Genomic DNA, 27454 nt, shown 5'->3' on the forward strand with positions numbered 1-27454 from the left:
ACCCTAGATGTTGATTTTGAAGTTTATGGTCCCTTTCAGCACCAAGTCCATATGAGACGTGGATCTAGAACTTGACGTGAGAAGCAAACCATATGAACTTCCATCGGAAATAGAAGCTACATACGTCAAAGATATTCCTAGAAAACCAAAAGCACTTTCTTTTTTAAAAAAATAAATTCGCATGTGTAACGCAACTTCATTAAACGCCAATATGTCAATAATGCTAGATTTGTCATATTCAATATAAAATGGCCACAAATTACGTGAACACTTTTATTAAGTACATACGTAATGATGTAGTATAATATAATGGATACAAGTATCATATAATAACATGGATGTAGTATAATAACATGTAGTATAATCCATATACATGGATAAAAATATTTAACTACCATTCAAATTTCCTACATAACTTGCGAGTAACATTAAGATCATTTCATTTATCATTTCATTCTTTTTGAACAGATTGACAACACCAAATTATCTGAAGGGTTTTTCAGGAAGCGATCTTGTTCTTCTTCACATGAAACGTCATCAGATTACTGCTATAGCGTGATACTTCAAAGTAGTGTTGAGAAACACTGCAATTGCTCTAGTTTTTCCTTTCCATATGACGGTAAGTTTTCTAAACCATTATTAGTGAAAATAGATGTTTATTTAAAAAAAAATAGTTGGTTACATCCCTTCATTCATGCGTATTGAAAAGTATGACGTACTGATTACTAGGCAGGGGAGGATCCAGAGGGAGCGATCCGGACGCTCCCCCCCAGAAGTCTCTTCTGGATCGACCCTGTTATTTGGACAATCAAAACTGCGTTCTCACATTAACTAAGAGTTTTATATTTAATTAGTTTTATATCTAATTATTTTTATATTCGCTAGTAGTGTTATTAATATTTGATATTTATTAGCATCATTCTCCGGTTGTAGGTCTATATTGCGCTAACAATTTCCTCGCGTATCTTATTCTGTTTTTCAAATTAATGTCCTTTCTATATTTCTTGAAAATAACATATCATGAATTTAATTTTCACATTGAAAGTCTACATAGAATTTTAAATTTTTAGAAAGGAAAATTTTATTTTGTGTAAAGTAATTAAATTTAAAAAATAACAATTATTAATAGTTCGTTTGTATTGTCTAGTAACATAACTTGGAATATTGTATCATTGATAAAGTTCTGGGAAAACTTTTGAATTAAGTTTCAGAATCAATTATTGTTTACGGTCATTGCTCTAGTAATGCCATTCTATTTTCTAGATCAGATTTTTTTATATTGATTTAGCCATTTTGTCTGCTCGATTCCATGTAATTTTCTATTGTTCTTTTGTTCATTTGTCCTTTAATTAGGCTGCGGAAGACCACTTTTTGACACAACACTGCAACCATTGAAATCTTCAAGATGCAGTCCTGATATGAATGCACGTAAGTATAATAAATTAATAGATCTAATATGAAATATATTTGAATATGAGGCATACTTTAAGTCATCTTTAATGCATAATTCCTCTAAGGTTGACTACTGCATGACCATTAAGTGAGAGATATATAAGAGTTGGGTAAAAATATAACATTCTTAACTGGCTTTAAGCACAGAAGAACATCTTTTACAATACCTTCAAAGCAATCCCCTACCGTTTCTGTCACTTTCTGCTACACGTGTAGAAGACGTTGCACATCATCAGCAACGTAATTTTGTGTGTTCCATTAGTGTATTTTCAATTCGGGAAATTGAGATAAAAAGAATGTAGATAACTAATTGAAAGAATAAGGTATATAGTACAACTATAATCTTCTATATATTTTAAGTTGCAGTTCATTGCAGGAAAGCCGTAATTTTGTGTGTTCCATTAGTGTATTTTCATTTCGAGAAATTGAGATAAAAAGAATGTAGATAACTGATTGAAAGAATAAGGTATGTAGTACTACTATAATCTTCTATATATTTTAAGTTACAGTTCATTGTTTGATTCTGTTTAAAGCGCCACGTTACTGGAAATTAGCAAACAACAGCTGTCAACGTTGCTCGTGCAAACCTTGATTTGAACGTCAGGAAACCGCAGTTCCTCTCCTCAGCTGCCCGCGTTTATCTTGCATACTACACACAGAGCAGCCTATCACGTTCGCTGCTCTGTTGTGAACGTAGTGTGATGGTGGAATGCATATACGCAAGGGTAAAGCAAGCGAAGAATAGAAAGGAAACGACGATATAATAATATTTTAAATATTATTAAATATCTTGAGGAGCAACAAACAGCCCACGATACTTGGTGGTTCACGTGCTCTTGCGAACTGCACAAGGCGATGCCACTGGTCATATGCCACGGATGATGGCTTCTCTTGTGTTGTAGTGGTTCCCTCATTTTCGCGGGGAGATTGTTATGAAGTCCCTGAAAACATTGTTATACACTGTGCCTACGTGCAACTTCAACCTTGGTCCACACAAGTTGTTCTTCTTTCCGAAACATATTATGTAACTTTCACAATTTTCATCTAGTTTACGGTACTGTTGCTTTTGACTGAATAACACAAAGCCACTGTCACTCGTCACATTTCATCACCTCACATTCCTTTATCACCCACGGAATACTTGTAGTACTGTGACATAACCTTCTGACGTAAGAACAGTGTTGCCACTACATTTATCCAAGCTATGTAAATTGAATATTATGTTGAAACAACACCAGTTTGAAGAAAATTTCACCACGAGCAGCCTGAACTACAATTGAGCAATTCATATGAGCAAACCTAAAGAACAGCTCTAAGAATATTAATTAAATTATTAATTAACAATCGGAAAATAATTAAATAAGATATATTTTTAAAGTTATATTCAAGATTTTCAATCCCTGGTTTTAAATAATTGGAACTTTGCTAAGACCTATTTCCTTGTTATTATACTTTTTCTGTGCTTAATTAGCGTTCGTAATCAATACTACATAACTAAGTTACGGCTGGCATAATCTGTTCCACTGGCATATTCTTATTTCCGCTTGATTCTACTCATACAAATTATGTCCACATTTATTTTTTCCAATGAAATTAGTTTCCTGAAGTATTTCCTTTTCCTTTCATACTTCCTACCTAAAGTGTTGCTGTCTTCCTATAGTTGACTTAATTATATAAATATGCTTCGTTTCGTTTATACACTGCCACTTTCCCTTGATATTCATTTGAATAATAAGTTAAATGATGTTGTGCATCTATGAACATTATCAAGTTCTTCAACGTATTAATACTAATAATATTGTCTTTTTATCCAAACAGTACACATCGTTCCTAGCAGTGCTGAGTGATAATGAGATATATGTCCTGTAGTTAGCTACTGGTGTCACACTTTCAATGCTTTTTACTATTAATATCCTATCTTCCATTTTTCGTACACACTTCTTGTCCATGAGGGTATTCATTGCAGCAGTAAGTTTCAATCTACTGAGATATGTCCTAAGCTAATTTACCAATTTGATAATGCAAGAAAATTCACAATGGGTTTTGCTCAAATCATTCAATAAGGTGTAAAGAATTGACAAATCTGAAACTTAGTCATTTCTTTCTACAAAAACATTTTTCGATAGTATCATAGTATAACTTGCTCTTGTAAAGAAAGTTTGCTGATTTGAGATTAATATATGCTTTTTAGCAAGCGAACTCTCTAGAATTGCCGAAGGAAAACATTTTCGGATTTCATCTGTACTAGGATGGAATAATGCTGGAGAAACCTAGATTTGTTGTTTGATTTAGGGTTTCTAGCGTCCAGCTCAACAACGAGGCTATTTGATACGTGTATCTACAGCTTAACGTGGGATCCGAATCACTGAGCTCGCACCCGGAACAGAACCTGGGTCTCCTGCACCCAAGGCGAGTATTATAACCGTATAGTCATCAGATTGCGTTCAGAGTGGTAATCTCAGTCAGCTTCGTGAGAACAACTTGGAAACAAGACTATGCTTAAATTTATCAATTAATGCTAGTTTACTCAAAGATTAATTTGAATGTTATAAAGGAGGGAGCTTGTAATTTGTTTGTAGTCAAAAACGATTGAGGTAATATATGTGGTAACGATAATTCAAACGACAACAAACGTTTATCACAATTGCTGCCAATCTCGATTTATATAGCGATCATATCTAATACCTTCCTGATGTGAGGTGATATATATATATCATACACATATCATACTTGCATTCTGTTCTTCTTTTCTTCATCAATGAATTGAAGCAATGTTCTGTTCTTTCAGCATCAAAGATATGCAGCTTGGAGGAAACAATCTGTCATTGGAGAAAATATGACTTAATACTAGCAGATTTTGAATCCGGTAGGTGATTATGTAACCTGCTTAAAACCTCTCTGAATGTAACTTTAGGAAGTTCTTGGTTTCCAGTTATTTTGTACTAGCAGCGTTCACCCCGCTTCGCTGCGGTCACCCCGGAACGCAATAAACTTTGTTACTTAGATAATTTTTACTTTTTCGCTTTCAAGTGATATGATAAAAACCATAGAAGATTGCAGTAAATGTTAACATTATATCGCCTGTCATTTATGTTAACCCGCCGAGTGACATGGTCATGCGGGTTGCATATAAATACGTTTATTTTTACCTATGATGAACTAACAAAGGATTTGTACGTTATGGACACTTGAATGGTCAATTATCTCAAGACACTGGTAATTAAAAATTAAAGTGATATGATAAAAACCATCTAGGGTCCAAATCCTAATAACCCCCCAAAAATGAAAGAAATTGGTTCAGCCGTATTAGCGTGATGAGGGAACAAAGGATTTGTGCGTTCTCTTTTATATATAAGATATACATGTACACACATGTCCAAAATGATTGTCACATATCTATAACTGTCTTCTTGTAAGAATATAATTTGATAATGATTTTGCAGGGTACTTTTGATACTGATGCTATAGTGCAATCGGCAAATGTATATTTGTGCTAAATATCATAGGAAAAGAATTATAAATACGAAAATTAGAATGAATAAAACAAAAATGTTGCTAAATGGACAAAAGAAAAGTTTGGTTTTCGTTTTATTGTTCTTATTTACTGCTTTTTTGACACTAAATTTGCCACATACATGTCTTTGCCGATTATACACATACTACCGTTATAAAAAAATACCGGGCAAATTTGCTATCAAATTATATTCCTACAACAACATATTTATAGACATGCGACAATAATTTTGGACATGAGTATATATGCAACTTTAAAAAAGTAATATAAAAAAGAGAATAAGAGCACAAATGAATATAATCAAGATAAAATAGTATCTAATAACGATTCTTTTCGAAATTTATGCTACCAAAAGCAGAAGAAAGTAGCCTATTTGTAAATAGACATAGCTGGAGAAAATGATACTGTATCGTAGTTATTCGTTTGGAATAAGCAAAGGGAATACCAGTAGTAATAATGTTCATCAGTTCTAGTAGGAGATGTGATTCATAAAAAAGAGAACTGTATTGTTTCTAACACTTCACTCAACATTAATTTATTCCAACTGCGAACCGCTTATTGACCAAAAAAAAAAGAAAAGAAAAAAAAGAAAAACGTACTCACTGACATCCAAAGAAAAAGAAAAGAGGAGTGCACGGAAGAACGAATACTTATACGATTGATCAGCTGAACATAATGTTGTTATTATTACTAGACTTACAAACTATGTCCACAAGTGCTGTCTTGTAGAACGGATATATCCGTCCATTCCTCTGTTTGTGTGTCTACAGTTATCAGCACAAACAGTAAGAGACATCGGGAAGTGGTTATTTTGCAACCAATTCAGAGTTCCAATGATCCTTTCAGTACCTCAATTAAATTTCTATGCAGATCGGAAGTGTTATGAATCAACCGTTTTCTTTTTGAACATTGATAGCCGTAAAACAAGAACTATAATAGACGGTACCAAGAAGTTTTTTTTTTTTTTTAAATCGATTTAATGGCTCAAGAAAACGTACCACAACAACCGTACGAAATTTTATAGTATTTCCGGTTTCAATATTGATTTTCATATACCGATAGCAAAAAAGGTAAAATATATGCAAAAGTGTGTTTTTTTCTCAATTGATTCAGCGTTCCAACAATATGTTCCGTCTCCTCTATACCCTTCTATTAAAACCGGGACTGTACAAATAATCTATTTCAAGTTTCATCCTTTATCACTATAGAACAAAAACGGCAACATATGTCTACGAACAAACGATCGATTCAGTATCTTAACAAAATATTTTATCTTCTCTTATATTCCTTACAAAGACTAGAAATGGTAGAAATTAACTACTCACAAGGAACGGACATGAACCTGTCATCCGGACATCTGAATCAAACCTAGTCCATTCGATAAACATTACAAAGATATGTTCACGCACAAAACATTAGGTGCCACGGACAACGGAGTAAATCCTTAGGATCCATTAACCCTGTTATTATAAAGAAAATCGTAGACTCGCAGTGAAATAAATATTGCATCAACACTGTTCATTGGAAAGTCATGGTTTATAGTTCATTATCTTCAGCATGAAACAGGCTTTCCAAAAGTGCTATGTATTGGGGCTCATAAAGTACTTGAACAGGGAAAATCGGGAAAATGTCAGGAAAGTTCCCTTCAGGAATCGTTCCCATCAAATTTGGCCCCCGTCGTGAAATCCGAATCACATTGAAGATACGTACTGATTTCACACTGAAGATACGTACGGTAACTGTATAATTACGAGGAAGGTCTGCCCTTAGTATTATGTCAGAATATATAAAAATTATATATTTTCTATCATCATTACCCTATTTGATATATCGATTTCTGAAGATAAAGTTGCTTTCTTGGTGTCACTCGATATTAGAGATGCAAAAAAGCCGGCTTTTTTGAATCGATGGTTTTTTTTACATAAAAAGCCGGCTTTTTGGGAAAAAAACGAGAATTTTCGAAATTTTGGTTTTTTTCATTTTCATGATTTTTCTATCTAAATAGCTTTCTTATAGTATATTCTATAGTTAGATAAGAATTCCATGATCTAAATGCCATATTTCGCTCTAAAATTCACCATCAAGATGGATGGAGCACATGTTTTACGAATTGAAGCTAACATGAAGAATGTAGTATTTGAGGGCAATTTTAGAGGCTATTTAACTTTATTTTAACTTTTGAATTATCGACATTTTTTTCTTCTTGGGATCATTGCAGTTTGTCGTCTGTGTTTCATTTCTAAGAACTTAGTACTCTAGCTTCTAGCGCAAAAGTTAAACTTACGTTTTTCTATATATCCGTCAAAGCGTACGTTTTTCAATATATCCATCTAACCGTACTTCCACATTTCTGTTATACTGTAGCTGTGCAACGATTTAGCAATAATTTTCCGGATACAACCTTGAATAATAATTTATACAAATAATCAGTAGCGGATTTAGAAACGTACTTTGGGGCGGGTTTCTCTGATTGTTTCATTTTCTAAAATGTCCTAATTTTGTTTGGGATGAGCTTGAAGTTTATGAGTACGGGCATAAATAATACTGCATTTCGTTTCGTTTATATATTTAGCGATAATCTTCCGGATATAATCTTGAAGATCATTTTATACTGGGAATCAGGGCGGATTTAGAAAAGTATTTTGGGAGGGATTTTTTCTTACTAATGTTTAGTTTTTCTAAACATTCGTAATTTTTATTTGACGGCAGCTTAAAGTTTATGAGTAAAGGCATAACTAATAGGTATTTCGTTTGTTTTAGATATTCCGTAATTTTGGGGAACAGGCTTCAGTCCGAAAGACCGCCCCCCTAACCTTCGCAAAACCGTCACTGCTGGTAATTAGTAATAATAACGATTTAAAAACAATAAGAAATGAAGTCGGCCAACTCACAGTACACGCATTATTTCTGCTTCATAGATGGAATGAAGAAAAGTTTTGTCAGAATGGTCGAATGCTGAGTTGAATCCCGGACTTCTCGATAGAAGCGCAAAAGCTCCACTCAGTAATGTTTGTTGTGTAGTTGTATTTATCTTAACTTAAATATATTCCGTAGTCCTTTTTTGGTGGTGGGGTGGGTGGGGAGAGTTCCATAATGATATGAAGGGTGTGAGCCAAGAACATGGTAACTAACAAATTTTCAGTTGCTGAGTTATGCAGCACCAGATAGACAGCAACGCATACCGCTTCGTTTAATCCCTCATGTATAGTCTTGTGTGAAAAATCAGCTTTCCAACTTTCAAAATGTATTGTGCAGTAGAACATTTCTAATTTCTTAAAATAGTAAAATTGTGGGTTACCATGTTCTTACCTCACACCAGAGCCGTAGCTAGAGATTTCGGCGCCCGGGGCGAAGTAGAATTCGGCGCCCCTACACTCACCTTACCAATCATTATATATATATATATATATATATATATATATATATATATAAGAAAAGCAGCTTTTGTTGTTATGCTACGCCGAATTTTTATTAATCTTCCTCTTCTTCTCCTCCTTGGAAAGACCATTGCAACAACTAAAAACGACCATTATGTATCCTTTTACAAATACGAGCTGTTTTCAAGAGTCTTATTTAGGACTTTTTGTTAAGCTTGTGCTTGACAAAACTACCTTTGGTTGTATACTAATTCACTAGGAGAACAGTTCTGGAAAGTTACTACTGTTTTCAACGTTTAATACTATCGATAAGAAATTAAATCTCAATACATTAAAAACTATGTGCTTCTAAATTGTTCGAAATGGGTGACAGTATTAATTTCCAACAATAATTGTAAACATTTTAATTTTATCCTGTATGTGACCACATCAATAGCATTTTGATTTCTATCTTTTTACGGTAAAAATATTTTGTGAAATATAATGGAAATTCAGGAGCCTTCTTTGTGAATTTCTAAATATTGATCGATGGATGTGAATAATATGTTCAATGTTTGTACTTAAAATCCAAAATATACTTTGGCTACTACATGTCTGAAATTATAGTAATCACTTAATTTCTTAATGAATGAAAGTTCTGAATTTAAGGTACTTATTATTAATTAACATAAAGAATGTGTGTACTTATGTTTTGTATGTATGTAGATAGATAAAAACATCACACAACTAGACACATATGCACAAAATAATATGCTGGTGATACAAAAAGTTGATGAAAAAATGACCCCAATAAATTCCTCCAAATTGAAAGCATTTGATATGTCAATGGAATTTAAAAATAAATCATTGGTAGTGATAAGTGTCTGAAAAAGTCGAACTTCGTTGGGCTAAGTTCTGATCCCTTAAGCCCCTATTCTACAACTGCTTGAAGTTCAAAAATGTTATTGTTCCCCTCGTTTACCTTTATTTTTAATATTCCCGCGCAAACAGCAGCTTGAATGTGTCTCTTCACTTTTCTCACTTTCATACCTTCATTTTCACCGTCGCACAGTGGGACCAAACCTGGCAATTCTCAGCACAAACTCGAAAAATGAAGTAAAACATTGACTTGATATAATTTGTTATAATGAAACCTTAATAGTGTACACATAACATAGTGTGTAGGAAAAGAAGTGATAGCAGCTTACAATGAACTCATAGGACGTGTAAATTTGGTTATCCGCCGAAGCCGAAGAGGTGCTGTTTAATGACAAAAGATAGGAAATTGACTTTGAATGCGACTATTCCTACATTGCGTGTAGATATTTAGTGGCTGGTAAACATGGTGACACGACCGACATGTATGTATCGTTTTGTATATTCAGAATGTTGATGTAATGTGTAGTCAATAATCATATATGGAATAATACTAATATCATTATCATATCCCTATGATAATCCCCTACGTAATATCATATTTGGAAAATGCTGTGGTACTGAAAGCATATGACTATGGTCAAACGATAGAATGGCATTTTAGTAGAAAATATGGCATAACATGTCTGTGATTTTTTAATATGTCATAACAGAAACATTGTTCTTACTGTATACAAAGAGAAAACCTGCACACATTTGTACTTTTGGGAAATATAGCGGATGAAAATGCTTGAGGAAAACCGCATTCTGGATGCAATGCTGCTTTTGAATTGAGCTGGGATGAATGTGAGAGCAAGTGTTAGGTTATTAGACGTGTGTCCCCATGCACGCAGTGACAAAATTGAATATAGGTCGATTCTGGGAATTTTGCCCCCAGACTTCGTTGGGGGCTTCGTCTCCAGGATCCATCTTGTTTCTAACATCTAGTCATACTTCTCTGGCATTCAGCAACAGAACTAAACTCTAGTGAAACATATTTGATTAATGGTGGCGACATTTTGAAACACCAATGCTAAACAATCTATGGACCATAAGGTAGAACCATATTAAAAATGGTGTTGATCAATTCAGTATTGTGTTTTTTGTGATGCGTGCACAGAAGTGACATTGTAATCGACTGTAATGAGCTTCCCCTCGCTCCACCTCAGAGTGTTCCAATCAAGCTCTGAAATGAGCTCAAGTAATGCACGATGCAATATATGAAACAACCTGAACAGATTACTGATGCTTGTGAATCATAATATGTTTAATATATCTGATACTGTATTCATATCGAGAACTTGTGATGAGATAATTTTTATATTGAAGCGTCCTTGCATATTCATTGTCATAACGGATCCTCCACAACTTTGAAATAATTTTGAGAAGCAAGAATTTTTCTTCAATTTCATTACTCTTCAGATGTAAAATGAATAAGTACACTTTTTCCTTTCATACGTAAGAATGTAAGACAATCATAAATTGCCAAATCAAAGCATATTGCCCACGCGTTTGTTTATGTCAATCATATAATCTGTTATATAATTTAGGCTCGAATATAAGGAATATTTCCTTTTATAATGTAAAACTCTATGTTTTTGATTAAATAATGTCGAAATAACATTATTGTAGCCGCTGCATACACCGAACTAACTGATTTTCTTTCAATTTTTGTGCTGCATATTGCGAATTCTTATTTTTGCCAAGAATTCAGTGCTTTTGGCCACTGTGCGTCGTGATTAATCCTACTGGATAGAAAAACGTTTTGAACTAAGCAAATTCATCACTGTGAAAACGCCGAACACGACTTTGCTCGTTTCTCATTTTGAAAATGCTCCTGCGTACACTTTGTCATTACTCGGCACCTTGTATACCACATAATAAGTAAAAACTTGTTATGACTTATTTAAACTCTTGGATTGCGAGCGAAGCGAGCAAGAAAATTTTTAAGAGATCGATGTATTTCATTGATAACCGACAGCAATATTTATGTAATAGGGCGCCAATACTTTCTGGGGGTGACTCGTCTTTTACTCATGATCACCACCACCTTTTCTTTCTCTTTGCCCGTTCGGCGCCCCCTTGCTTTCAGCGCCCGGGGTGGGCGCCCCGCTGGCCCCCCCTTAGCTACGGCTCTGCCTCACACCCTTCATATGTTGAATCCCTCTTGTTAAAAATACAGAAAACTTGAGGACTGAGTAAATCGTGATGGTGCTTATATAAAACTGTAGAATTTCAAGAATATACAAAACCAAAAGCTCTAGATGTGCAGGCTTTAAGTGTATCATATAAATCTAAGTATTTTTCTTATGTTTTATTTTAATTTTATTTTGTTCCAAAACAAGGGTATGGAATATTTTGAAGTAAAAATACTACATAGAATTTTGCTACTTATTTGAGTATTTTTTTAAAAGAAGTATTTACTTTTAGGGTTGGCTGGTTTACACCAGCTGTTTTTCTTCTTTTTTTTTTAAATAAACAACTGGTTTAAACCGAAAAAAATAAATAAAACGAACACAAAATGCTAATCATGTGAACTTCATGGTGTCGTTTCCATACATCAAACCATCTGCATTACTTTTATTTCCTTTTCACCTTTTAATCAAGGTGTCCCATGTTCAATTCTCGGTCGAACCACAACCCTTCTTTCATGCGTAAACAAAGTAACGGTTCGGATATAACTTTAAGCGAAAGTCTTCTCCTTGATAACCTCGGTATTACGTAAGGATGTTAAGCCTGAACATACGAAACGAAACTAAATTGTATATTTCTGTATGCTTGAATGCCTGTTGTTTCATAAAGAAGCCAAGGTTGCTTAAATATACTGATATAAATTTATCGATTGCCTACATAGCTTTCAACATTAGCTTGGATTGTACTTTCAATGATATGTACGTACTAAATTTGTAATTTAATACCTCAGTTTTAGCGTACTGATTATGATACGTTGACCTTTAAATTTTACCTGCAAAGCAATAACAGGATTTTTTCCGTTATTGTTTTACATTTAGAATAATGACGGGATTTTCCCGATGGCTAGGGCGGGAGTTTCTTAATTTAAGAAATTTACTGACCGGACTTCTTTAAGCTTATGTGATCTCTTCCAGCATAACCCCGTTGTTGCATAATAATACCAAGGCGAAACAAACTTACTTCTGTCAATATGTAATATAAATACATAAAGCAAAATATCTAAACCCAAAAAAACCTGGTTTAAACCAAAAAAACCTAGTTTAAACTCCCCCCAAAAACGGGTTTTTGGCATTTTCAAAAACAACCATGGTTCTTGCCAACCCTGTTTACTTTTGTATGTAGTAGGTTAAAGAAAATCTTATTATATACATTGGTTAATCCTTTGGAATTCATAATGTAAATATGTTGAGAAGTAAAACTGTTTGAAATATCTTTTCGAAATTCATGGTTTATTTTCGAGGTTTTACATTATTATCGGCATCAACCACTAATTAAATGACTTTTTGTGTTGTAGAGAAGCGAAACAAAATTTGGTTTATCAATTTAAAGCAGAATTTTCAAAAAAGCCCAAAATTTCTCAAGCAAAAAAGCGAAGCAGAAAAAACCGAGTTTTTTTCAAAAAAGCCTGTTTTTTTTCCGAGCCCTTGCATCTCTACTCGATACACACATGAGCAGTTACATTCAATTACGACGATGAGCTCCTTCGTGGCTAAGCGGTTAACGTACGCGCCTTTGGCGTGGGAGACCCGGGTTCGATTCCCGGTGGGAGCTCATGTGGTTCGGATTTCACGTTAATCAGTAGGTCTACGTCTCATATAGCCTCACTGCTGAACAGGACATAAAACTCAAAATCAACTCAACTCAATTACGACGTTTGAAGAATGCCTTTGTTGATTATTGCATAGAGGAAAGTGGGTGAATATCACGCACTTTAGGTTTAATAGCGAATTACGCAAACATTTTGGGATGAAAACCACTAAGATATCAGGAACATATAATCACGTGCTGTAACGTTAAACGTATGTATAAGCTGTTATGGCAACTGCATTACATTATGAGAAAACAAGTGAAAAAGTGAACGAAGCTAATGCACAGTATTCATTACCCCGTAGGGTAATAATTCACAGATAAAGGTCTAATATTAAATAATACTAGAACCAATGTAACATATAAACCAAATATGTGTTTATGTATTTAATAATGTACTACGTACTATAAAATTGAAATACTGAAAACAGAGACAATAAACTTGAAATTACTATACTTGAAGTTAAATAGGGCCTATTTGAAGTAAAACTTGAAATAGGGTCTACTGCAAGCACTAAGACAAACTATTGTCAGTCTACTTGAATAATTCACAAATGTAGTTAGCTGGATTTCTTTCTATGTTCTTCGATGTTCTTCCTTCAGAAATGATTTTCAAATTATTTTTTAGCGTTGATTCAGAGATACCAAACCTTCTTAACACGGCCCCGATTTTTGTTCCTTGTCTAATTGCAGAAGGAGCAATTTGTAATGATTCTTCCTTTCAGCTTTTGCGTTTAGTTTTCCCTCAGTACTTTCTCAGCATCTGTGAAAATAAAAGGGGAAGAAAATTTTGAGTATATTTTGTCCCCTAAGAAACAATGAGGGGAAAAACCGCGCACTAATGTAATACATTGCGTGTCATTACCCCATACACACGCACACAAATTGAAAATAGAATGTGCTAATATTGTCATGTAATTGTTTTACATTTTAAAAGAACTTACCTGAGCAACACAATTTACTTCTTCTTCAAAACAAGTCTAACACACAACGTTTTAATGTCTGTGCTCAAATTATAAACACCTTCCGAGTTCGTCTTTCAACACCTACTGCACAGTTATTATTACGAGCACAGCCAAGTGTTACATGTGGTGTTTCACTCCACGTTCGATACCTGTCAAACGCCATTACAAATATCATGCTCTGTGATATCACAGAGAAACTTCGATGAGCTGAATTATCTTCCTGTGCGGTATTTAGCCACTTTCCTCTAATTCTGAACTCGAACTTCGTTGAAGCTATATCCAGTTGCTATATGAATAGTATATGTATATTTGGTGCAAGAAACTCTGGTAAGAGATCATATAGTTTGAATTACACATTAAATTATGTGGTTACGTCTAACGTAACATGGACGTTGAAATTGGATATTCAACTAATCAACAACCACTACACAATTTTAAGTGGAACAGAAGTAATTTTGTTATGATAATATGTACTGTTAGTTTCTCAGCTAATGACTTTGGCAGTATTCTGCTCGTCTTATACTTTACAAAACGTTGAGCTCATTAACTACAATTTTATGGACGTACTATTTTCTCGTTTTTCAAAAAAAAAAAAAAAAAAAAAAAAAAAAAAAGATCTCACTTGTCAATTTTATGCTTATTAATTATCATCTTATGCACACATGTATGCTTTCATAATTTTAGTTTACATCAAAATGTATTTTTCTATTTGTCTTTTTTCTTTATTTTTCAGACCCTCATTACTCCAGTTGCCTTACAAATTGTCAAGAATATATTTACCTGCAGGATATTGCGATCGAAAGATATACACAAGGCTTCAGGAAAGCACGCAAGCAATGGCTGAAACAACATGGCGAAAATGATATGTAAGCTTGTTGCTTTCTCTTAGAATAAGCATTTTTCTCAATACACAAAGTTATATTTTTAAACTAATAGATATTAATCTTCAAGCAAATTTATTAACCAATCATTTGTAATTCTCACATTTAGATAGCAAAAAAAAAAAAAAAAAAAAAATAGTTTTACACGTTCAGTTTTATCGGGTTTAAGAGTTCGACTGGATTCGAACCTTAAATCCGCTGAAAATGACTAGGGATTGGGGATCTGTATATTGACACACCTTGGTTTGCTAAATCAGCTCCTACTTCAGTCTAAGAATAATCTTTCTCCGACAGTGTTTCAGAGCTTTTAGGAAAAAGGCGGCCATCAAAGTGGAATTTTTGGGTTCATTAGTCTGTTTCCTCACGAGTGAAAAAAAAGGACATGTAAGCAGAACTTCTTTTATGCGTTATATGCTTTAAGAGAAATTTTGTAAACAATTTTTAGAGTAAGTTTCAAACTTTTCTCACTTACGGGAGCATAAAAATTAACGATCTCTCGAGAGTTTAGATTGGAAATAGTAAATGGCATTTTCGTCCAGAAAGATCAGTCTGATCATATCCTTGAAATTCAAATAATCTTTTATCGTAATTCGTAGCCTGAATGGAAATGAGGAAGAGATATAGAAAGTTTGAATGATTTGATAGTGTTATTACAAACAATACGAATTTTAATAGGAAATAAACTTTCGAGGAAAGATTCCAAAAATTTCGTTGTAAAAATATTTCGTAAATAAAAAATGAATATCGGAAGAATAACTTTATTGAGTAATGTAAAATAGGTCAAAGGAGTACTTCAATAGAATAAAACTTATTTTAGCCAATGTTTATCCTAAATTTACTTCCCGCAAAGACGAGACAAGTATATTTTCCTCCACATACATAGAAAATAGAGAATTTGAACCATTTTTTCGACGTTCTTAGGCACTCCTGGTATGAAATTTCTATAAATTTTCCCAAATGAGTTTCCTCAAAGTGGAAACCTAACTAAATCATTTGCTGTATTCGAAAGATTTTTATATTTACCTCATTTTGTCAAAATGTTTGGTCCCTTCGTGAATATAAAATTGACACTAGTGAAAAAAGTTTGTCCTTGTCACTCTTAACTGTACACGTGTGAATAATTTTAATTAGTTTTTCTCTGTATTGCGGTCAGGTACACATACGCATACGAAGTTGAAACTCGATTGGACATGAGGAAATACGTGATAAGTTATTATACAAAATTTTACGTATATATATACCACGTTGATGTAATCGTCAATGAAAATTCTAACAACTTTGTCCCGAATAAAAATTCGGATAAAATAATTTCATACTCATTTATTAAGAAAGGATGGGTGATGAAAAGGGCCAGTTTCTGCCTGCAACGGATTGTTATGCAAGTTGATACCTGTCATCTACACGATATTCCGCATCAAAGGTTGTTTAGATTATGTTGAGATCATTTTTGATTGTCCGTGTAGAGGTCCGGAAGTAACCCTGAGTACAACCATCGAAAAGTCGAGGTGGGTACGGGATAAACAAATTTGCATGGAAAGCGCCAATATGACGGGAAAATTCGTAATAATGTTTTGTTCCGCTGATAAAAGCACATAACATAACCAAATAATGAGACCATAGGTGTATTTGTTACATTATGAGAGCAATTTGTTTAGGAAAAAGTGTGTTCGGTGAACCTGTATTTTCATCAATATTCGTTTTCGGAGATATAGTAACAATAGAGTGGGCACTTGGAACAACACCAAAAGTATATTTCAAGCATATGCAATCCACATCACATATTTTGTATGAGCTTCCATAATAGTAGATAGTAAAGATATTGCTCTTGACTATTTATTTATTTTAAATAATTCTTTACTTTTAGATATTTTGCATAAACCATATCATTTTCGTGCGAAGAATAAGGATTTCAGCTAGTATTCTATAATATTATTATTTTCGGTGTTGTACTTATTTCACCTTGTTCTTCACGTGTGAAAAAAGACTGTCGATAGTTACACTTACATATTGCTTACTTCCATAATATTGTATCATCAGACACAGAGAGATAGGTACAGTCTTAAATCAATTGGATAATAGGATATAGGTAGAAACTAATACAATATTTCCAGTTGGGCAGACCTAGTTTATAAAATTTTTAAGATTCATTAGATATTTATTGATTTGTAACTATATAATACAACTCCTGTTTTCTATTATAGAGCTTGTATCTAACTTGATTTCTTCGTAGAACAATTAGAAATATCAATTTAATATTATTTTCATTTCAGGAGTATTATATCTGGATTGCAGCTCTACTTATCTAGTGATCCTTATAAGATTGTGATTCAGCGTCCAGAAACAATCCTTGCGTGGATCAGTAAGTACCATTTATAATTACTTGCTCTTGTATTTTTAATTTTATACTCTTTCATACACTCCTAAGTATTATTTGGTGCACGTGATCTCGAGTTCAATCTCAGTGAGACAGCATTGAAATTTGGACGAATTAAGGTCGTTCGGATTCTAGGTTAAACTGTAGATTCACATCTCATATACTTATACTGATGCTAAACTTCAGTAAACACACAAACTTATAAGTATTATATCAAGTAGTTGAGGAACAGAGTTTCGTTTTCCATAAGTCTTTGCATGATATTGATGATAATACATTTTATTGCTATTAGTCTTCTGTAATGTTATCCAAATAAAAACGAAGTCTATTACCTAACTAATACCTAATACCTAAGATCTAAGACCTACAAAGTCTAATACCTATGGAACCCGAGGTTCAATGCCGTGTTCACGAAAGCTCTCTGTTGACTTCCATTCTTAGCCAACTGACTCCAGTTTCTACTTTGTATTCCTATTTCTGTGAGATCCATCTTAATATTTCCTCCTATCTGCACCTAGGCGTACTTAATGGTACCGTAGATCTCCAATTAGGCTCCCAGTTAAGACTTTGAAAACATTGTTACTTTCTTACATTCTGGTTACACGACCTGATCAGCTGAACCTCCTAGATTTGATGACTAAATCAATGTTTGGTAAACGTTAAAAATTAAGTAGTTCCTCATTATTGAATTTCCACCTAAGAATTATTATTTATTGTTGAAATTTTGGTGTGAAAATCGTTACCAATAAAATTTCCAGTATTGGCAAATACTTTCCGGTGTTTAATTAGCAATGTCAGACAATTACGGAGTTACTTGAATAGAAAAGAAGAGGAATGTGATCTATAACATTAAGTCAAACGTAATAGTGGTTACTTGGAGTTTGTGAAGATCCTTATTTATATATGGAGATATTTACATCTTTAGATCGACCTGCAGAAACTCGTGTACTTCCATATATATATCTTATTTAGTTCTATATTATCATCAGACACATTGATATGAGACTTTGATCTATAGTTTTTAAGGAGATATGTCCGTGTTTTGGCCACTTGCAAAAAATCTGCCAAGCCACGCTTTGCTATTCGTTGCAGAAGTTAATTTTCGGGCGGTAAATGTGGATAGAATTTTAACATCTCTGTGTTAATTTCTTTCCCTCTATCTTGCCTTTCACGTATATGGCATGGGCTCAAAATTTTAGCACACCTATAAAGTGTTTGTACCTTCTTATTGGAAACTACTGCAGGAATTCGTTTAATTTTTATATCACGCACCATACACTAACTGTTAATGCTACTGAACTACGATTATTTTTCTAGGTTACATACAAAGCCAATAATTGTTTTCTAAACAATTCCAAGAATTTTAATTATGTCTTTTTTTATATTCACCAAAGCGTAATTAAGAGGAATAAAGGAACTATGCTATAATTCTAGTTCAGTAAACAGACGTACGTATAAGTAAGATTTGTGCGAAATTTAGTTACTTCACCGTTAATAGTTTGTGAGAAAATGGTACATGTATGTCCAAAAATGCAATTTTGAGAAATTTAAAATTTAAAATTTACAATGGATTTTCATTAATAAGGCGGATCACATCATTCAGAAAGCACCATAATCATGTTGTGCGTCTTCGGTTGTGTCTTCTTCATCCTTCCTACACCTTCATTCTTAATTCCTTGGCAAGCTTCAGGATTCCCAACTCAGATTTTGTTATACGCTTTATGTCCATGTCCAAAAAATAATTACTGATAACACACAAAACCGCTCTTGCTTATTTGGCTGTCTCCTTCTATGCAATTCTGGCCTGCTTTCATACAATCCAATACAGAACTTGGAACGCAGAATGGTAAACAACAGTAAGGAAACTGATGTGTGTATTCTTTTCGTAACAACAAAGGAAAAATATATTTACTACATTACAGAGGAGCGGGATGATCAAACAACCTTGAATGAACGTCAAAATGGAAGATAGATATATTTAAGCCTGAAAACACAACGGGAGTACACGATAATTTTCATTTCTCAAAGGGAACTTGATATCGTACGAATATAAAACTTTCAGCAATAAAACTTCAAAGACCGTAGATTCTGAAAATGATGCTTTTCAAAAATCGAACATTTTGACCCCAAACACGGACATCCCCTTTAAGGTAGAATTGCCGTAATGTTTCTAATTTCAAAATTTTCTCACTGTGAATCGACCCAGGACCCCATGTACTTAAGGTGTGAGTGATAGCCACGAGCCATTAGGGAGGGCTAGAAATAATAGGGGTGAGAGCACATGTGTCGGCCACACATCAGCCGACTAGAAGCTCATCATGATTATCATCAACAACAACAACCTCTAAAGGCGAAACCTTGTCGCTGCAATGGTAGATACCTCTCTCTGCTATTTCTTTAATTTTGTAGTATATTGTGCTAAGGACTTCATTCTAATGTAGAGATGCAAGGGCTCGGAAAAAAAACCGGCTTTTTTAGAAAAAAAACTCGGTTTTTTCTGCTTTGCTTTTTTGCTTGGGAAATTTTGGGCTTTTTTCAAAATTCTGCTTTAAATCGATAAAGCAGACTTTGTTTCGCTTCTCTATAACACAGAAAGTCATTTAATTAGTGGTTGATGCCGATAATAATATAAAACCTCGAAAGTAAACCATGAATTTCGAAAAGATATTTTAAACAATTTTACTTCAACATTTTTACATTATGAATTCCAAAGGATTAACCAATGTATATAATAAACACATTTTAACCTCCTATATACAAAAGTAAGCAGAGCTGGCAAGAACCATGGTTGTTTCTGAAAATGCCAAAAACCCGTTTTGGGGGGGCAGTTTAAACCAGGGTTTTTTGGGGTTTAAACCAGGTTTTTTGATTTAGATATTTTGCTTTATGTATTTATATTACATATTCACAGAAATAAGTTTGTTTCGCCTTGGTGTTATTATTCAACAACGGGGTTATGCTGGAAGAGGTCCCATAAGCTTAAAGAAGTCCGGTCAGTAAATTTCTTAAATTGAGAAACTCCCACCCTAGCCATCGGGAAAATCCCGTCATTCTTTTAAATGTAAAACAATAACAGGAAAATCCTGTAAAATTTAATTTGCATGTAAAATTTAAAGGTCAACGTATTATAATCAGTACGCTAAAACTGAGTGACACACAATCATAGTCAACGTCTTACGAATGAAATCAGAAAAATAAACACACTGCTGAACAAGACTGCACTTATTTAATATAAAAACACATTTACACGTGACGTTTCGATCTTCTCTCCAAGATCCTCATCAGACGTGAGTGTACGTCTGATGAGGATCTTGGATAGAAGATCGAAACGTCACGTGTAAATGTGTTTTTATATTAAATAAGTGCAGTCTTGTTCAGCAGTGTTTATTTTTCTAAAACTGAGGTATTAAATTACAGATTTAGTATGTAGGTATCATTGAAAGTCCAATCCAAGCTAATGTTGGAAGCTAAGTAGGCAATCGATAAATTTTACCAATTTTAATCAATATATTTAAGCAACCTTCGCTTCTTTATAAAACAACAGGCATGCAGAAATATATAATTTGGTTTCGTTTTGTATGTTTAGGCTTAACATCCTTACGTAATACCGAGGTTATCAAGGAGAAGACTTTCGCTTAAAGTGACATCCTAAAGAGAACTTGGTTTACACATGCAAAAAGGGTTGTGGTTCGACCGAGAATTGAACATGGGACACCTTGATTAAAAGGTGAAAAGGAAATAAGACTAATGCAGATGGTTTGACATGTGAAACGTCACCATGAAGTTCACACGATTCGCATTTTTATTCTTTTAATTTTTTTTAGTTTAAACCAGTTATTTAAAAAAAAACAGCTGGTGTAAACGAGCCAACCCTAAGAGTAAAAACTTCTTTCAAAAAATACACAAATAACTAGCAAAATTGTATGTAGTATTTTTACTTCAAAATATTCCATACCCTCTTTTTGAAACAAAATAAAATTAAAATAAAACATAAGAGAAATACTTAGATTTGTATGATACAATTAAAGGCTGCACATGGTTCTGTATATTCTTGAAATTCTACAGTCAAGCTTTTTATAACCACCATCAAGGGCGCCCATCAGGGGGGTTAAGGGGGCGCTTGCCCCCCCCCTAGAGGAAAATGTACTTCAGAATATTGAAAATCCAATAGGATTTTTACATTAGTTACAGCAAAATTTGAAACTATTTTTGAAACGTCGCTTATACTTGCCCCTCCTTGGAAACCACAACATGGGCGCCCTTGACTACCATCACGGTTTACCCAGTCCTCAAGGTTTCTGAATTTTTAACAAGAGGGATTCAACATATCATTACGGAACAAAAAAAAAAAGACTACGGAATATATTTAAGTTAAGCTAAATACAACTGCACAACAAACGTGACTGAGTGGTTGGCTTTTGCGCTTCTATCGGGAAGTCCGGGATTCAACCCAGCATTCGACCATTCTGACAAAGCCTTCCTTCATTCCATCTGAGAATGTAGAAATAGTGCGTGTACTGGCCGACTAGGAGTGTAGGAGTTGGCCGACTTCCTTTCTTATTGTTTTTAAATCGTTATTATTACTAATTACCAGCAGTGACGGTTTTGCGAAGGTTAGAGGATCGGTCTTTCGGACTGAAGCCTGTTCTCCAAAGTTGTGGAATGTCTAAAACGAACGAAATATCTATTAGTTATGCCTTTACTCATAAACTTTAAGCTCCCGTCAAATAAAAATTACGAATGTTTAGAAAAACTAAACATTAGTAGTAAGAAAACCCCTCCCAAAACACTTTTTTAAATTCGCGACTGATTCTCAGTATAAAATGATCTTCAAGGTTGTATCCGGAAGATTATTGCTAAACATATAAACGAAACGAAATATTAGTTATGCCTGTACTCATAAACTTCAAGCTGCTCTCAAATAAAATTAGAAAACGAAACAATCAGAGAAACCCCTCCCAAAGTACTTTTCTAAATCCGCTATTGATTATTTGTATAAATTGGTATTCAAGGTTGTATCTGGAAAATTATTGCTAAATCATTGCACAACTACAGTATAACAGAAATGTGGAAATATGGATTGACGGACATATTGAAAAACATATGCTTTGACGGATATATAGAAAAACGTAAATTTAACTTTCGTGCTAGAAGCTGGAGTACTAAGCTCTTAGAAATGAAACACGGATGACAAACTAAAATGATCTAGAGAAGGAAAAAAATGTCGATAACTCAAAAGTTAAAATAAAGTTAAATAACCTGTAAAATTGCCCTCAAATACTACATTCTTCATGTTAGCTTTAATTCGTAAAATATGTGCTCCATCCATCTTGATGGTGAATTACAGAGCTAAATATGGCATTCAGGTCGTGGAAATCTTATCTAACTATAGAATATACTATAAGAAAGCTATTTGGATAGAAAAATCATGAAAATGAAAAAAGCCAAAATTTCCAAAATTCTCGGTTTTTTCCAAAAAAGCCGGCTTTTTATGTGAAAAAAACTATCGATTCAAAAAAGCCGGCTTTTTTGCATCACTATTCTAATGCTTTTGAAGTACGAAATTCTTGGTTATTCTCTACACCTCCTTCTCAATTACGTATTTTCTTTCATAATATAATATTTGAAATGAAGAAGTTATGTCTTATCATCTAGCCTAATATCTTAGCTTATCTCTTCTTTATTATGCCCAATACACTTCTACTTTCATGTACGTCTATCTATCTAAACTATATTAACATAATAATGATTATGTTTAACTCTCTTGAACTTTGTTTCTAGTTATTTATCTTTTTTGTAATTCATTCAATTTAAAGGTGACGTCATTGTATTGTATTTGCCAAAATATCTCTTCTAATTTTACTGAAAAAATCTAAGGGCTTTCTAACTTTATTATATTTGCAGGCAACGTCGGGGGACTGATGGGGGTATTTATAGGAGCCAGTCTCATTACCATCATGGAGTTTGCTATCTTTCTCTTTACATTTTTCAAGAACTATATATACGTGAGTACATACTATTTGTAATTTATACTAAAAATCTTCGAACTTAAGAAAACGCATTATGGAAAACAATATTAAGCAAAGTTTCACAATAGCATTCTCAAACAAACTCAAAGATAAAATTACTTCTCTATTCAGAACAGGTCACTATGGTCTATAAGGAATATGAAGGTAATGCTCTAAACGTCTTTACTCAAGGTGCAAAGTGCAAGATTTTATGTGAAAAAACAATACAAGGGCTACGTTTATAATCCAGGCAGTCGCTGGTATCAAATAAAGAAAGGATAATTTTGTTAATTCCAACATGAAGGTAATACTCCACACACTTGTATAGTCTCGGTATACACTAGAGTTTATGTGATAGCACCTTTCTTGACTCACGTTTATCATCCAGTTACCTAAGGTTGGTTAAATCTATGAATCATAAAGGAAGAATGGTCTACGCTTCAGCACATAAAGATGATCTATGTGATAGAACCATTTTTGCACCACTTTCTTTATCCAGGCTTACCCCAATACCTAGTTAACAACGGTTGGGTGTGCCCCTGAATCGCAGTGTAAAGAGTACTATTCAACACTTTTATTGCCTCATTACATTTTGCACTTGATGTAACAGCACCTTTCTCAGACCACTTTTATCATTCTGATGTCTCCCGATACCAAGTTAACAAAGTCTAAGTTAACTAGCAAATCTCATTTGAACGAGGGTAAATGGCAGGAGAGTGCGCCTCCACCCGGAATCAAACATATGTCATCCGGTCGAATGCAAAACAATAGCTCTATCATTACCTAGTAATTGCCATGCTTAATCTGTCGTAAAATGAAAGATGAATGTAGGTTTCTTCTGGGTATAATGATTGATGTTTCACACGGCTGACAGAAGCATGCGTTTTCCTCCTACAAAATTAAGATTTAAGTATTGAGATAATCTGTGGACCATTGGACACAAAAGAGTAGTACATCAGACACCACACAAAAGAGTAGTACAGCTTAGAAGGCTCTGCGCAATCAATAAGACGAAAAATTTGAACTCATGAATTGACAGCGGCAGCTATCTATGGATGTGTAGTTATCTGAGTATACGGAATAATCTACAAAATTTCCAGGGTCAAATTACTACTCCCTATGATGGATATAATACAACAATAGTAAACGGTCAGGATAGTAGTCGGAACTTGTCAATGTCAAAGACAGTTTCAGAAAACATTGTATCATCCGTAGAAGATATTGAAGTTTTTATGCTGATCTATGGTGGGGCAATCCATAGTGTCTTTTTCTGTTGCGGCGAAACCATTAGTACGGATCGTTACGGTGTTGAGCTTCACGAAATGTAGTGCAATCTTGTCTGTAAACGAGGATCATACGTAGAGAGTCTAGTTTAATTCCGATCAAATTTGCTTGCATAGGGGATTAAGAGGTCACTAGTATATGCGATGTCCTCATGCTGCACAATACACAAAAACTTGTCACTCAAGGGAAACTGCAGATTCCCCATCATCAGCAACATGAAACTCTTCCTGATGACTGGGCAGTTAAACGTATCACAAACTCCACAGACTTCGGACTATTTTCACCAGGGAAAATAAATCTTGGGCTAATTGACAGCAAAAGTACGTAAGTGTTGCCGGAAACTGATTTCACTAGCCACGTTTATAGTTTTAATTTTTATTATTTGGCTTTGATAGGCACAACCCAATAGACAAAATAACTAATACTAGACAGAGGATTTAGTACTTCTATGCTGCATATTATTTACATTTTTAGTTTAAGACGGAACAAAGTTTATGAGCTCGTAAAATTACTAAATATATCTGAGTGCAGGAGACAAGTAATAGGTTATTTGGTCTCAGTGTCGGATAATTTTGCTACTATTTCCAAGCAAATTCCAGTTGTAATTTTAATTTGGAATCGGATTTCGTGCTGATGTCACTAGTTTATTTTCAAGTCTTTTCTCTTCGTAACTCATCAAAGATAACACGGTAAGACATTTAAACACAAGAGAAATACAGAAATCGAAGGAAAAGTCAGTGAGACATCAAAGACTCGAATTTTCGCGGTTTTATCCCAACTCCTCTCTATTTCAATAAGATGTATGCATTGGTATCCATACATCTAATGCTGTGGTAATTAGTCTTCTGATAATGTAATTGTCACGAAGCATACAGCGCATACTAACTAATGGAATTAACTGAATTCGAAAAGCACAGGAAATTCTGATGGTAAGAAACATGTTAGGGTATCCTTATATGCTTTAAATTTCTTCAATTTGCTCAAAAGTTTGCAATTCTCCGCTTTTTATCTTCAAAGAAGAGTTTAAAAATAATTAATTAATTAAATCCAAAGAAAAATACATGAAAATATTAATGATGTATTTCTTCTCATGTATTCTATGAGAATAACAAACTGAACGTTTTGAAACTTCGGTATGTTTGATCAGTGAGATATAGAAAGTGAATTATTCTCAGTTGTACTTTATATATTGCTTGGATTATTTAAGAATACTGTTTCGCTAATTGTTGAAAATCGTATAACTTAAGTTACTTTAAAATATTTTAGTAGGCAAATATGAAATATAGTATTTACTATATTTTGGAACACGTTTCCAACAAAGAACGGTAGTTTAAATTTTGAAACAAAAATCTTCAAATTTTATTAATAAATTAAAAATCAAAGCACTATTAATAATGTCTGTATAACACGAAAAATAATTTTAATACAGTTGTGTTGATATAATTAAATTAGATTAATAAGAAATTTAGTAAAGTAAATTAAATTAGGTTATGGAAGGTTAGATTAGTTTAGGGTATGCTAGAAGGTGTGTTCGTAAGCAGTAAATAATAGTAAGGAAAAATAGTAATATTAGGGTAGATTAATTAAGATTCTAAGTAATCTGTTACATACTTTTATCTAATTTCATGTGAACCAAAGTTAGGTATATTTTATTTTGAGCGCTCAGAGCACAAGAGAATTAAGTCCGAAGAATATAATTGTGAGAAAAAGCCATAGTTGTTATTGTGCGCTTAAGTACATGGAAAATGTAACACAGTCCTTTTTTTTTTTTTTTTTTTTACGTCATAAGAGTTATTTGCAGTATCTAGAAATGAATCTTTCAAGTTCTGAAAGGAGCTTTTGATAGAGAATTTATAGATAAAAATAGATTCAAAATGATCAAAAGTGAACTTGATTCCTTTGTGCAGTACAGTTTTTATTATTAATCACCTCCACTTATTTCTAGTTATTTCGGCTAAGAATCACTAAAAATACCTATATTTTCTGCTTTGCTGGTAACATTTATGATTGTAAATGTATATTGCTGTCTGACTTATTTATTTTTAATTCTAAATCTCAGAGCATAGCGCATCTTAGATGATTATACTACACGTATTTACTCTTTACAGGGTTCAATCAAAGCAAGTATGAATAGCAAGAAGAACAAACAATCGTGTACGAGGAATATACCAGAAGAAAAAGGAGAAACATCTAATTTCACGCAAAGAAATGAAAGAAATAATGAAGATGTATCAGTGACCCATTGGTCTACAGGTCACAGGATACTAGTTAGGTCAAAGAGTGATGGAAACCTAACACAAAACCATAACACTGGATAAAAGAGAAATCTAATGTAAACAAGTACTACTAGAAAAGCAAAGTTAGTTTTAAATCTTAACTAGCCAGGAAATGCTTAAAATAATAACGTTAACATAACAATTTTCAATTGATAGAAGACAATATAATAGAAATGTAATTCAAACAGCTTTAATAAAGTCTGATAAATTTTACGATATTCAGGAATAGTAAATATCATATATTAAATTCAATACAAACTTATGATTTCCTTAGCTTCCTAAAAGGAAATCCCAGAGACCATAAGCATTTAATAACCTTTGGTTAATTGATTTCTCTTGCATGATTCTTGGCAAATTAGCTTCAGATCAGTTCAGCCACTTTACATCAAGTATTTACTAACTAAAAAATCCTATTACCGCAAGACTTAGGGGTTTAGTTTTGACAGAAAATTGTAATGATGAACTTGTCATGAGAAATAAAGGTTATTATGGTTGCATTGACAGTGATACAAGTTAAATATTGTATCAAATATTGGTTAATAGTAACTTCAATTTCTTATCTAAGACATAAACGCCATGTTCCAAAGAATGTAACCAAAAACAAGAATCACAGAATATAATTTGTAGACAGCTCATTCATACGGCCTTG

General features: G+C 33.5%; 1 protein-coding gene across 1 annotated transcript; it reads left to right on the top strand.

The window, feature by feature from the left end:
• Nucleotides 1-1306: 1306 nt before the first annotated feature.
• On the top strand, nt 1307-26940 carry LOC145663555 (uncharacterized). Its single transcript, XM_081729665.1, has 6 exons — nt 1307-1428; nt 4241-4318; nt 14716-14848; nt 17134-17222; nt 23142-23242; nt 26638-26940. Exons 1-6 carry the CDS (start codon nt 1419-1421, stop codon nt 26845-26847), a joined length of 621 nt encoding a protein of 206 aa, XP_081585791.1. The 5' UTR covers nt 1307-1418; the 3' UTR covers nt 26848-26940.
• The last annotated feature ends 514 nt before the right edge of the window (nt 26941-27454 follow it).

Source organism: Thermobia domestica, chromosome 11 (genome assembly GCF_964235325.1).
Source record: "Thermobia domestica chromosome 11, izTheDome1.hap1.1, whole genome shotgun sequence".
NCBI lineage: Eukaryota > Metazoa > Arthropoda > Insecta > Zygentoma > Lepismatidae > Thermobia > Thermobia domestica.

Bases quoted from the DNA above. Each gene is read 5' to 3' on its own strand.
- LOC145663555 (XM_081729665.1), top strand. The intron at 14,849-17,133 runs GTAAGCTTGTTG...TTTTCATTTCAG, and splicing joins CAACATGGCGAAAATGATAT to GAGTATTATATCTGGATTGC. The intron at 17,223-23,141 runs GTAAGTACCATT...TTATATTTGCAG, and splicing joins AACAATCCTTGCGTGGATCA to GCAACGTCGGGGGACTGATG.